At 44.8% G+C, this 12,583-nt stretch overlaps 1 protein-coding gene across 2 annotated transcripts in view; it reads left to right on the top strand.

The window, feature by feature from the left end:
- Positions 1 to 12,583, top strand: part of COL6A2 (collagen type VI alpha 2 chain) — a 47,428-nt gene that overhangs the window by 28,328 nt on the left and 6,517 nt on the right. For both annotated transcript variants that reach the window (XM_033172012.1, XM_033172002.1), the window contains exons 18-27: positions 539 to 601; positions 1,007 to 1,057; positions 2,262 to 2,297; positions 3,093 to 3,155; positions 4,419 to 4,481; positions 5,584 to 5,619; positions 5,982 to 6,027; positions 6,990 to 7,142; positions 8,005 to 8,457; positions 9,433 to 9,471. In XM_033172012.1, the coding sequence (XP_033027903.1) occupies positions 539 to 601; positions 1,007 to 1,057; positions 2,262 to 2,297; positions 3,093 to 3,155; positions 4,419 to 4,481; positions 5,584 to 5,619; positions 5,982 to 6,027; positions 6,990 to 7,142; positions 8,005 to 8,457; positions 9,433 to 9,471 (1,003 nt within the window). The remainder of the gene's footprint in view (positions 1 to 538; positions 602 to 1,006; positions 1,058 to 2,261; positions 2,298 to 3,092; positions 3,156 to 4,418; positions 4,482 to 5,583; positions 5,620 to 5,981; positions 6,028 to 6,989; positions 7,143 to 8,004; positions 8,458 to 9,432; positions 9,472 to 12,583) is intronic.

The raw sequence follows: 12,583 nt of genomic DNA, 5'->3' as shown, positions 1-12,583 counted from the left end.
CCGATCAGTGCATGTCCCATAGCCTTCCGCTGAGATCCTGTAACTCCTTCTATCCCAAATGTTCTACATTATTTTTTGTCCTGCTTCCCTTATGCTCCATAGTGCAGGAGTCCCTGCCAAGTGACAGTAAAGCAGAAACACTGGGAAGCGTCACAGGACAACTGATAAAGTGGAATGGAGTGCAGACAATCCAGTATAAATCTTCCACTAATGGACTATTATGGCATCAATGACATACCTGCAAAAAAATCCAGTCTGCAGAGGCTTTAGGAATATTTTGTCTCAGCTTTTCTGAGGTCCCAGATTAATTACATGTCAATCAGGATTTAATATCAGAAACACTGTCCCCCATTTGTGTGTGAGCAAAACAAGTTTCCTCCGAGACTTCCCTCCTTCCTGCCCATAAGCCTCTTCCTGTCATACGGAATCATTGTAGTGTTGAAAATCACAACTGTAGTAGCATCTCTGCCCCTCGTACAGATCAACAGCAGCACATACACCCAACTCACCATGTGCTTTGTGCAACACTCTTTTGCAGGGCTCACGAGGGGATCCTGGTGATGCTGGTGTCAGGGGCGACTCTGGGGTGCCAGGTCCAAAGGTAAGCCATGGGTATAACCTTGAGCAACAGTGTTTACATTTGATATTGTAATGTTGGTCTGATCCCGCAGGCCTCATCTCTGGCCTCTTTTAATGCTGGTAATTTTCTAGCCACAGAAAGTCTCTTTTTCCTTAAGCAGTCCAAGCTCCAGACTTTTTGTATCTGTAATTCAATATATTAAAGGACTTATTGCCATTATTGTCAGGGGATTCTTGCTCACTAAATTAGGAACGGGAGTTCTGCAGTGGCTCAGTGTGCATCTCAATGTGCATCTGCTTGTCAGACCTTTTAACCCCAAGACATAAGATACTGTACTCCAGAGGAAGGGGGATGTGGCCATTTCTGCAAATATAGAGCTATGCTTTCTTTGAAGAATCATTCTCTCTTTCTAAATCAAAATTCTAGGGTGACAGAGGAAGACCTGGCTTTAACTATCCCGGTCCAAGAGGAACTGCGGTATGTTTTGTTCACGTAAAGTATTCACACATTGAAATGCCTCTCTTGGAAAGGAAGCTTCACAAATTGCTATAGAAATTCTTCATCCCCAGCCTCCTTCGGAATAGGCCACTCGGCTCTGGCAACAAGCCATTGGGGGCCGTGAGTTTAATGCTGTCATTTTCTAGACTTACTGAATGTTATTAAAATAGGATTTCATTTTTAATATCATTCCAGAGATATGAATGGGGCTTGATGTTGTTTTTAAGCTTTTAGGATTGGGCAAAATAAGGTGCTTGAGCAAATAACTGAATTAAAAGTAAAAATTATTTTCCTTATGTGTTTGATGTACATCATCATTGTGGTGAAAGCTACTCCAGAATCAGTTTGCTGTTTTAAGTGTCCTTTAGAAATATGAATCTATTAAAAATAAAAAAGGAAGGAAGGAAAATGGTGACATCTGAATCAAAACCTAATTCTGCTTTAGTTACGGTATATTACACATTATTTAAAGCATACAATAGGAAGAGGGTATTTTTGAGTCCATTAGATTATGACACAGCACAGCAAAATATTGAAAGAGACATCTTTGCAAGAGGTCACTACAGTTTCATTTTTCATTTTGAACCCCTTGACACGTCTAAGAAATCTGGGAGCAAACCAGTCCTGATTTCCTTTTATTGGTGCTTTTTAATGCATATGCTAGATTATGACATGTAAACCACCTAGAGGTTTTCTATAGAGCAGCGTTTCCCAAACTTGGGTCTCCAGCCGTTTTTGGACTACAAATCCCATCATCTCTGACCACTGGTTCTGCTAGCTAGGGGATGATAGGAGTTGTAGTCCAAAAACAGCTGGAGACCCAAGTTTGGGAAACCCTGCTGTAGAGTAAGCAGTATATAAATTTGTGAAATAAAACAAGTTAAGAAAATATACCTTGCCCTTAGTGTGAGCGCTCCACACCCCACTCTCTCAGGAGAAGGATAGACCGTGTGGAGGAACAAGTTGTCCATTTCTGCCCAGTCTGGAATCAACTGAAGTCACTTCAAGAGGCTGCTAATCAGATGTTCTAAGAGCCCCTGCCTTCTGTTGGACCCACTGGAAAATTCCTGTGCTCAGCAACTCTAGATGCCTAGTTGGCCACAACTGTCATTTACTTTAGAATTTGTCCATCCTTGCTATGTCTGCGTAAGCCCATGAAACTGAAAGTTTTCTCTGTTTCCAGGGTGAGAAAGGTGAGAAGGGGCTTCCAGGACCAGAGGTATGATCACATGTTTGCCTCCTTATTCTGCCAACAAAGCTAGTGATCCTGATCTTTTTCAGTGTGTGGATTTCTTTGAAATGCTTATGAGGATATGGAGGGCCACTTCTCAGGCTGTGTCCACACAGAAGCTGTTGTGTGGCTTGTTTTTCATATCGGTGGAACACCAAAGCACAAGTGAGCCACAAAACCACATACTCGTTGTGCTCTGTCCAATTAAATCATTCTCAAGTGGCTGAGTGCTGTGACTCCTGTTGCCATTATGAAGTACAGTTGTACCTTGGAAGAAGAACGGAATCCGTTCCAGAAGTCCATTTGACTTCCAAAACCTTAGAAAACCAAATTGCGGCTTCTGATGAGTGGCAGGAAGCTCCTGCAGCCAATCAGGAACTGTGGAAGCCCTGTCAGACATTCGGGATCCAAAAGAACATTCGCAAACCGGAACAGTCACTTCCGGGTTTGCGGCGTTCGGGAGTCAAAACGTACGAGTTCCAGGGCATTCAACAACCAAGGTACGACTGTATACAAGGCTTAACTAGTGTTGGCGTGGATTATTTTCTCTGTATAGCTAGGCTTATTGTTATTTTGTCTGTGGAAAAAATGCATTCTGCGCTCAGGTGCTTTTCCTCTGTACTTCCAGCTTAGCTCTAAGCCTTCAAGCATCATCACAGAGAACTGCTTTAAAGGAATAATAGAAGTGCCCTTAAAGGAATAATAAAGGATAAATGGAGGGTTGAAAGGGGGGGCAGTGGAGAAAAGAAAAATCTTTATTCTTCTAACTTTTTTTGGGAACAGGGTGCAAGAGGTGACTTTGGACTAAAAGGCCCTCCAGGAAACAAAGGAGAAAGAGGTGAACCTGTAAGTAGACTGCTCTTCTACAGTCCCATTACTAACAAATGTGTAGTTAGTTAGTTAGTTTGATTCACAATGTGGATTTGCTGGACACTTTTTATGTACCCCAAAAGATATTGGAGCTAAATTTCTATTTGTGTTGCCCTTTCACTTGTCAGGGTTTGGAGTGATAAGTCTAGGAGACAATGGGATAATGCCTGTCTTTCGTAAACTTTGAGCTCCCTGGTAAATTTTAAATTATACTCTAGAACCACCTAATCTTCGGCCAGCTGAATGTAGGAAGCCACACTTCTAAACAGCTGGTCCTGTGTAGACATCTTTAAATGCCAGTGAACATAGCCCCCTTCAGGTCTTCAGACTGCATAGGGGCACACAAGCAGCCCCTGCCCACAGCGTTGAACACAAAAATCTCTTTGGAGATTCTAATCATGCTGAGCTGAATGCAGTTTAAATTCTCCCTTTGATCCAGAACCTGATTACTAGTGGCCTGGAAAATTCTCGCCATGTTCTGCTGCACACCGCATGAACCCCCCCCCCCCTGCAGACCTTTCTGCTCAGGGCACAAAGGCAGGCAGGGCTGGCACATGCATCTGCACAGTTTGGGCCTCACATGTTCTTCTGAACGCTCATGTGTCTGGGAATGCGGATAGTAATATGTTTCCCAGATCTGTTTACACTGATGTCTATAGATGAATGTGTGCAGGCTTGATCTCTACATCTGTATTGCGAGAAATTCTGGTGATTCCTAGCGCTGCATAAATTCTCTCAGTCACATAGCTAAACAAATGTGGAGGCTCCTGCCATATCTAGCTAGCCCCTGGGTTTGTCCTCTGTGGAGAGGAAGAAGGGTTTTAGGTTTCTCAGTCTGTGTATCTGGTCATTTTCACCTGCTTCTAAGAGCATTTTCAGGTTGCTGGTGTCTATTAAAAAAATCTGATGTGATAGGCTGGAGACAGGCAGTACTCAAGCTGGGTTGAAACTGGTTTGAAAGAAGTTTTGCTTCTCATAGCAGGAAGGAAGGAAATATATATTTTTCACAACTGTCAATGAGGATAAAAGTACTAAGAATAATTAAACAATTTGTGTGCTGTAGAAATTATTGGTAAAAAAAATATTTGAGAGACATTGTAATGGGTAGATAGGATGGGTAAGCAAGTAGAGGTTCTCCTGGTCTCTAGGACACTGAATTCATGTTAATTGAAATACCTTTTCCCCACTCCTGTTGCTAAACTTATAAGCATGCATTTCTTTCCCTCTCTCTTTTTCTAGGCTGATCCTGGCCCACCGGGCGAACCTGGGCCCAGAGGACCTCCGGGTGAAGGAGGCCCTGAGGTACGGCAGCTGAGTGTTGCCTTGCGCCCTAGATCTTGCCAGCTCCTTCCTTTGATATTCTGGAGCTGGATCAGAGGACCCTGGGCAGTTGTATGTGCACAGTTGCACAACATGAGCAGCCACCAGACACAAAAAATGAAATTAACAACCTGAGCCTGCTGAATACAGCTTTCTATTATAAGGAAGAAAAAAACGATATGTCTTGAATTCAGAATTTTGATTTAAAAACAAACATGTATTATCCTTGATGAGCATTCTGAATCTGAATTCAGTGGTCACCTCACCTCAGAAGGGATATTGTGGAGTTGGAAAAGTTTCAGAAAGGGGAAAGCAAAGTGATCCAGGCGGTGGAGCAACTCCCCTAGGAAGAAAGGTGGCAGTATTTGGGCCTCTTTCGTTTGAGAGAAAATGCAAGGAAGAGGAGGCATGTTAGAAGTTTATAAAATTCAGCTAGCCATAGAGAAAGGGAACGGGGCTGGGGGCAATCTGTCTCTCCTAACACTAGAAGTCATGGACAGCCAGTGAAGCTGATTGTTGGAGGGTGAAGCACAGGCAAAAGGAAGCCCTTCTTCAGACAGCAAAGTTACCGTAAGCTATGGAACTCCCTGCCACAGGAGGAAGTGATAGCAACTTAAGGCTCATCCACATTTCCACTTAGGGCTCACCCCCCCCCACTTGCTCTTGAGCTGCTGATGCTCCCAGCGTGACTTGTGTAAAAGCAGTACAAAGATCCACAAATTATTAAAACGGTAAAAATGGTCTGTAGGTAGCCTATTTAAAACAGTAGTGATGATGATGATGACATTATTTCACCCCTGTGGCTGCTGCTTGTCTTCCTCACCAGGCAATTAGTTTTGAGGCCTCTGTGAGGGAAGGAGGAACTTGGTCTCCAGCTGCGGGAAATGGTGTGCCCTGTAAATTATCCTTTCCCTGCTCCTGTGGCCAAGTCAATCCCAGTAGCATGGATGGAGCATAGCTGAATGTGCATAGGAGGGAGGGAGGGAGAGAGAGAGAGAGAGAGAGAGAGAGAGAGAGAGAGAGAGAGAGAGAGAGAGAGAGAGATGAAACACCCCTGAAGTCTTCTTCTCCATTTTTTTTATAGGGTGGCCCTGGCCCTGCTGGAGATCCTGGCCTGACTGTAAGTGGAGAGAGAAAAACCTATATTTATTCTTCCACCTGTGGAACTGGATACCTATCTAGTGTCAGTTCTAGTTTGCCGTGGGATATAGCAAGGACATTCAAACGGTTGCTTCCCACTATGTGGAAGATATTCCTGATGAAATCTGCAGTGATGTCCTCTTGTGCACAGTAGAGGGATAAAAGCTTGTGTATTGTTCAGTCAAGTTTTCACAATGACAAGATGGAATGAAAACTAGCAGAATCACCACTCAAACTGCACCGACTGATTTCCTACCAGATCTTTCCATGCCATCAAACAATGTAGGACCTTGCATTCAGAGCCCCTCTTTTCTTACTTTCTTTCTTTCTTTTCCTTGATAGGACTGTGATGTGATGGCATACATCAGAGAGACCTGTGGCTGTTGTGGTTGGTTCAGAGTCGTCTACTTGTGGACTTATAAGAATAATTAGTTTGCATAATATTGCTTTAGAGTAGGATGCCTCTCCCAGGAGGATGCATTTTATTCCCAAAGATCATAGGCATGCAGTGATTTCCCCCTGTCCTTCTGTGGGAGCCTTGCTTGGTCAGAGACTTGGTCAGGCTTCATGGGATCGGCAGAGACCTCTTACTGTGCCTTTGGTACTCCCAAGAAATGTTTAATCACATATAAGAAAAGGAAATACTGTTTCCAGAAGTTGAGAAATAGGGGAATTTGTTCAGAGAGAGAGAGTTAATGTTGCACCATGCTTTGGGTTTGGGGTGGGATGCCTCAAGCCTCATGCCTCGTACACTCCATGATTTAAAAGTACTTGGCGCTTTGTGGTGCCAACTTTATTATAGAATCTTAGATGTGGTAGTATGGTAGAACATGCATCCTTTGGACTCACCATCTTGTGAATATGCAAAAGTGCCCATTCCTCATTTAAACTTCTAAAATCACAGTGTTAATCAAAGTATAAATTTGGGTTACATGGGGTTGCGCTCACAAGGCGGCTTGAAGAACAGGTGCTTCATATGTAGACCTTTCAGCTGCAATGGCACCACTGCATTTTCCCAGGCCAAGACTGCTGGCTTCCAGTGCTGCCCAGATACAGAAACCAGGCTGGGAGCAACCCCTTTGGTACTGTTCCTCTGTATTCACTGCTGATCCTGGAGGCGAGAGCTGGAAATAGCCGTACAGTGTCCTGCCTGTCTCCAGGAAAGAGCCCTGCAGTCACTGGGAAACACAAGGAAGGGCTGTTAATAGCCTGCTTGTTGTCCCTCAGATACGTGACTGTATAACACAGCATGGGATCTGTTCCAGGGTCCTCCAGGTTGGTGCTGTTGTAGGCTGGTTTTATGGTGTTTGGGTGCAAAGCTTCTGACTGCTCTGTCTCTGCTTTCCATAGACTGTGAGAAGCGGTGTGGCCCCTTGGACTTAGTCTTTGTTATAGACAGCTCAGAAAGTATTGGCTATACCAATTTCACCCTGGAGAAGAACTTTGTCATCAATGTGGTGAGCAGACTTGGTTCCATTGCCAAGGATCCAAAATCTGAGACAGGTTAGTGGTATGGCTGAGAATCTGATTTTATTGCTGAGCATTAGATGTGATGATGAGATGAGATGCCTAACCCAATATTGGGAACTAAAATATCTCTTGGTTTCTAGAAGTGTTCCATTTGCCTTGATCATGTTGAGCATGTGTTGTGTATGCCATCTAACTCTGCTTGCCACCAACTCCTGGCTCCCTTCCTTCCCTCACTGGGCCATGTGGCAAGTGCAGAAGCCTGGGGAAAGAGGCATGTGCAAAGAGCGGAGAAGAGAATCTTGGCAGGAATCTCTCTGCTGTTTCTTTCCTTCTCCAAACAGCAGCACAAATGAGAGAAAACCATGGTTCTAGGTGTGTCAGAAGGCCTAATGGCAGAACTGGGACTTAACTCTTTTGTGGAGAAGATCAGACACACAGGAGAGGCTCTTCTTGTTTCTTACCTATTCCAAGTTGCAGTGCAGACAATAGCATGGGCAGCCGTCCTTACCGGGCCACCTCCTCCTTGGAGGACCCTAGCGAAAGGACTTGTGGACATCCGGCTTTGACTTTGCGTCCTGCAAGTGTGGCATTTGTCACAGGAAAGCTTGTGTGTGCGAGGAAATGCCTTTGATTAGAACTGAGATGGGCACTGCTATGAGTGCCACACTCTCTATAAGTGAGATGACATGGCAGAAGAGAACAGGCACCTGTATTCCTTACATAAGTCTGTACCACATCTGGGCAGCTTTTTCCTAACTGTTGCCCTAAATGAAAAGTTTTTTAAAGCGCTGGCCCAATATACAGAGCCTTTGGTTTTCAGAAGGCTGACTGGCTGCAGGGCAATGCCTTAAGGGGAAATGAGGGAGGTGGAACTGATGGTTTCTTTCCCTGGCAGGCGCCCGTGTTGGGGTGGTGCAATACAGCCACGAAGGGACATTTGAAGCCATCCAGCTGAATGATGACCGCATTGACTCCCTCTCCAGTTTCAAAGAGGCAGTGAAGAAGCTGGAGTGGATTGCAGGGGGCACGTGGACCCCCTCTGCGCTCCAGTTCGCCTACAACACCCTCATCAAGGAGAGCCGGAGAGACAAAGCCCGGGTGTTTGCTGTGGTGATTACAGACGGGCGCCACGATCCCCGGGATAGTGAGTCTAACTTACCGGCTCTCTGCAGCAAGGGGGTCACTGTCCATGCCATTGGGATTGGTGACATGTTCAACAAGAAGGAGGAAGACGAGACCCTGAGCTCGATTGCCTGCGATGACAACAACAGAGTTCAGAGGATGAAGTTGTTTTCGGAGCTGGTGGCTGATGAGTTCATCGACAGCATGGAGCATGAACTTTGTCCAGGTCTGTCAGTCCTGCCCCCGCTGAGGATGGAATGAAGTAGTGGGGATGTGATCCTAACTCCCTCAGCTTTTGCTTTGAGGTTTATGGTCACAGCCTCTCCAATTTAAAGCAGTTTCTCTCTTTCTCTTTCTCTCTCTTGGCGCCATGTGTTCAAAGTGGGTCTCAACGGGCTACATCAAAGCCAATAGCAGGCTGCATCACATCATTCTGGCGGGATCTAGGGCCCATCCTTTCCCAAGGGGTGTCAGACTGGCCACAACATGTTTCAAAAAGGACTAAAACTGAAAAGTAAATAAATAAATAAACAAATAAATAAATAAATAAAGTACAACTGTACTGGGAAAAATCCACACAATCCCAGTATTATTAATACTGTATATCCCAGACTAATTCCACATCACTTCCCAGTGCCAGCTAAAACTCATCCTGAAAATAGTAGTGCTGCTCTGCTGCAAGCCAGTCCTGCTGATCTGGTGCAGTCACCGTATTTTGAGCCAACTAGAAACCTCTGAATAAATTTCAAAGCCGGACTTCTGGAGTCAAACATGGAGAGTCCATTGGCATGTTTACCAGTCCCCAGGTATTCATCTGGAGGCCACTGTAGTCTCAACCTGCCCTGTAGCCTCTTGGTTGAGACTGAAATCCTAGACCTATAGGATTTACTTCCAAGTGTAAGGCCCTCTTTTTACCTCCAGTGGTTGATCAACTGCCCCATAGGAGGTGTTGAACCCTGTGCTCTTGGTGAAGCAGAGGCTGGGAACCTGCTGGATGCAGCCCTTGGGACTGTCTCTCTCTGGCCCTGCTCTGTTTCCTCCTCAAGCGCCTTTGTGTCCTTGAGCTCTTGCTTGCCTGGATGGAGAGGGGCAGGTGGGGCTGGGGGGGGGGGCAGAAACCTCTGACTTCTGTGTGCCTAACCATTATTAGACAAGTTGTGTTCTGCATGGTTTCAATCGAACATCTTCATTCTTATTTCAGATCCTCAGATCGTCTGCCCCGAACTTCCCTGCCAAACAGGTAAAAGCATTTGTCATTGTGCCCCTGCCCCCTCCCTGTTCACTGTGTCACCTGATTTGGAGAAATAATGGAAAGTTCTAGTCCAGGAAACAAAAGGTGGGGGAGGGAGAGCTTATGTTGAGCAGAATGTCAAAACATCTCCTTTTCAACATTATTCCATTATACGTAATCATCTATATCTGCAAGTAAATGTATTTTTGCATTACAGTTAGTTTACATCCTGGGAATAGCCATTTACGCCCTGAGAATGTGTGCCAATATTGCAGCCATTCCGGAGCCTTCTCTGAAACAGTTTGTCAGAGGATAGAAACACTTTATGACCTACTCCATTTGTGGTGTTTTCTGCTCCAGTCCTCCAGCCAGACAACAAGGAGACAGGTTTATGACAGGAAGAAAGTGAAATGCTCCACATTTGCAGAGTTGTGAGGAAGACCAGTTTTAGTCAGCAATGAGCTCTGGATAAAACCTCATAGTGTGGTGGACAAAACCAAATACTCTTCAGAAGCAAACTTCTGAAGTCCTTTAAATCTGGATCAGAGGGATATGTTCAGCACTGTGCAGTCAAGGCTTGTTAGAAGCTGATCCTAGCCCACAAATGAAGGCCCTTTCTGTAACTGACAGAGAATAGAGGAACCAGATCAAGGCAAACAAGGGGGGGGGGAATTAAAAATTAAAAAAATTCCTTCCAGTAGCACCTTAGAGACCAACTAAGTTTGTTCTTGGTATGAGCTTTTGTGTGCATGCACACTTCTTCATCCACACGAAAGCTCATACCAAGAACAAACTTAGTTGCTCTCTAAGGTGCTACTGGAAGGAATTTTTTATTTTTTATTTTGTTTTTTGACTATGGCAGACCAACACAGCTACCTACCTGTAACTGGAGATAAAGGGAGTTGATCAATACATAGTATTTCTAGTGCTGTTCTGATAAGTCCTACTATTATTTAAGTTTAGATTTGGTTGCAGTTTTCCTTAGTGTGGGCTTTCTGTTCTGGTCCCCTCGCGTTTCAGTGGAGAATGCATAAGCACACCCCTTAACCCCCTCCCCCGTTCTGCCTTTTTCTGCAGACGCTGGCAATTGTGCGTCAATGGGGCAGGCCTAAAATGGTTGCCGCCTGTACATTGATAAAAATAGAGTTTTTTAATGGTATAGTTTCGCTTGCTGTGTGTGGTTTGATGGAAGGACCTTCTCCCGTCAGCAAAGTAGTGCATGTTGTATTTTTTTGTTCTTAGTAGCTCTATAAATGGAGTGGGAAGGAAGGAAGGAATGAGTGTGGAAGGAAGTTAAACTCCTAGAACATAGAACAGCTAGTATTCCCTGCAGTGATGTGACTGTGCAGCCTCTTCCGATCAGGCCATCAGCTTCAGAGCAGGTTTGCTTTGAGTTTCTCAGCTGCGTGAATTCATTGGAACCAAACTTCACAGACAAATTGTTGAGGAGTCTCTGCCTATCAAGGGCCATGTTTCTGGGCATAGGTCTGGCTTTAAAGCTCTGTGTCCAAGAAGGTCTTTTCTGTCCCTGCACTTTCCCCAGGAAAACCTGTTTTTTACCACTGAATTGGAGCAACAGCAGTCAGGTTATCTGCAGATTGCCACTTGCTCGGATTCAGTGGTAAAATGTGGCTTTTCCCAGGGAAAGTGGCGAAACAAAACAAGCCACTCCATTCTTCACGTGAGGTTGAAGCATGTAGAAGAGGTTTTTTCATTACAGTATTCCATTTTTTCTATTTATTAAATTTGTATGCCACCCATTATCCATAGAAATACACAATAAAAAGTATGATTTGAGAGTGTGTTGAGTAAGGTAAAGGTAAAGGGACCCCTGACCATTAGGTCCAGTTGTGTCCGACTCTGGGGGCGCTCATCTCGCGTTACTGGCCGAGGGAGCAGGCGTACAGCTTCTGGGTCATGTGGCCAGCATGACTAAGCCGCTTCTGGCGAACCAGAGCAGCGCACGGAAATGCCATTTACCTTCCTGCCGGAGCGGTACCTATTTGTCTACTTGCACTTTGAGGTGCTTCCAAACTGCTAGGTGGGCAGGAGCAGGGACCGAGCTACGAGAGTTCACCCCGTCATGGGAATTCCCGTCATGGGGATTTGAACCGCCGACCTTCTGATCGGCAAGCCCTAGGCTCAGTGGTTTAACCCACAGCGCCACCAGCATCCCTCTTGAGTAAGTATCCTATATAATAATAATGACTTACTTAATCATTCCAAAATCCATAGCAGGGGAATGCCTTTGTTAGGCCAACCATATTCTTCCAAATAATTGGTTCCGATGGCAAACAAATGAGAGTGAGGTCTTGGCTAGTGTTGAAACCATCCAGTCTATACCTGGTAATGGTCTTAAGATGGAACATGGGAGGAGGCAGCAGGCGTCCAAAGGAGACTGTGATGGGTCTTGTGCAGGTTTTAGGTTATGTGAAAGCTGGTTTTTGTATGATCAGGGAAGATGAATCAGCCATTGTATGTTTCTTTTTCCTGAAATGCCTTGTGACAACCTGAAACCTGCATAGAACCTACAAGAGTTTTATACCTCCTGCCACATCCCATCTTAAGACTCTCGTCGGATGCAGACTGGAATGGCTTCCACACTATTTTCTAATATTTTAGTTTGCCAGTCTCTGATATGGATTTTGGAGTGATTATGGTTCAGGAAGGAGAGGGCTAAGGAATGACACCCTCCTCACTTGTCAAATGTGGGTTCACTCTTGATTAGCTTTAACGTTGACTTTAATTAATTAAAGCGAATTGCATTTTCATCCTTCTTATTTTCCTGTTGTAACTGTGTCAATGGATCCTTTTCTGTTGCTTCTTGTGCATCTGGCATTGATGCTGGTCTTTCACTTGATAGACTATTGACATTCCTATGATGCAGTAGAAGAGAAATTCTTTCTGAACCTAAAATTCAGAACATAGAACTGTAGTTGTTACCACCTCAGTTCAAAACTAGGAGAACCATTTTGGTCGGGTAACTGAGGTCTGGAAAGCCAGTAACCCCCAGGTTATGCCAGGCTAGATCCGTAAGGCACCAGGCTCCACCCTAACTCCACCCAGGTGAGCACCCTTTTAAGAACTCAACACCTGTGTGGTATACAGAATCAAAGTGAAT

This window comes from Lacerta agilis, chromosome 1, assembly GCF_009819535.1.
Source record: "Lacerta agilis isolate rLacAgi1 chromosome 1, rLacAgi1.pri, whole genome shotgun sequence".
NCBI classification, from domain to species: Eukaryota; Metazoa; Chordata; class Lepidosauria; order Squamata; family Lacertidae; genus Lacerta; species Lacerta agilis.
Note: the sequence above shows the minus strand (reverse complement) of the source record. Positions and strands in the feature narration are given on the sequence as shown.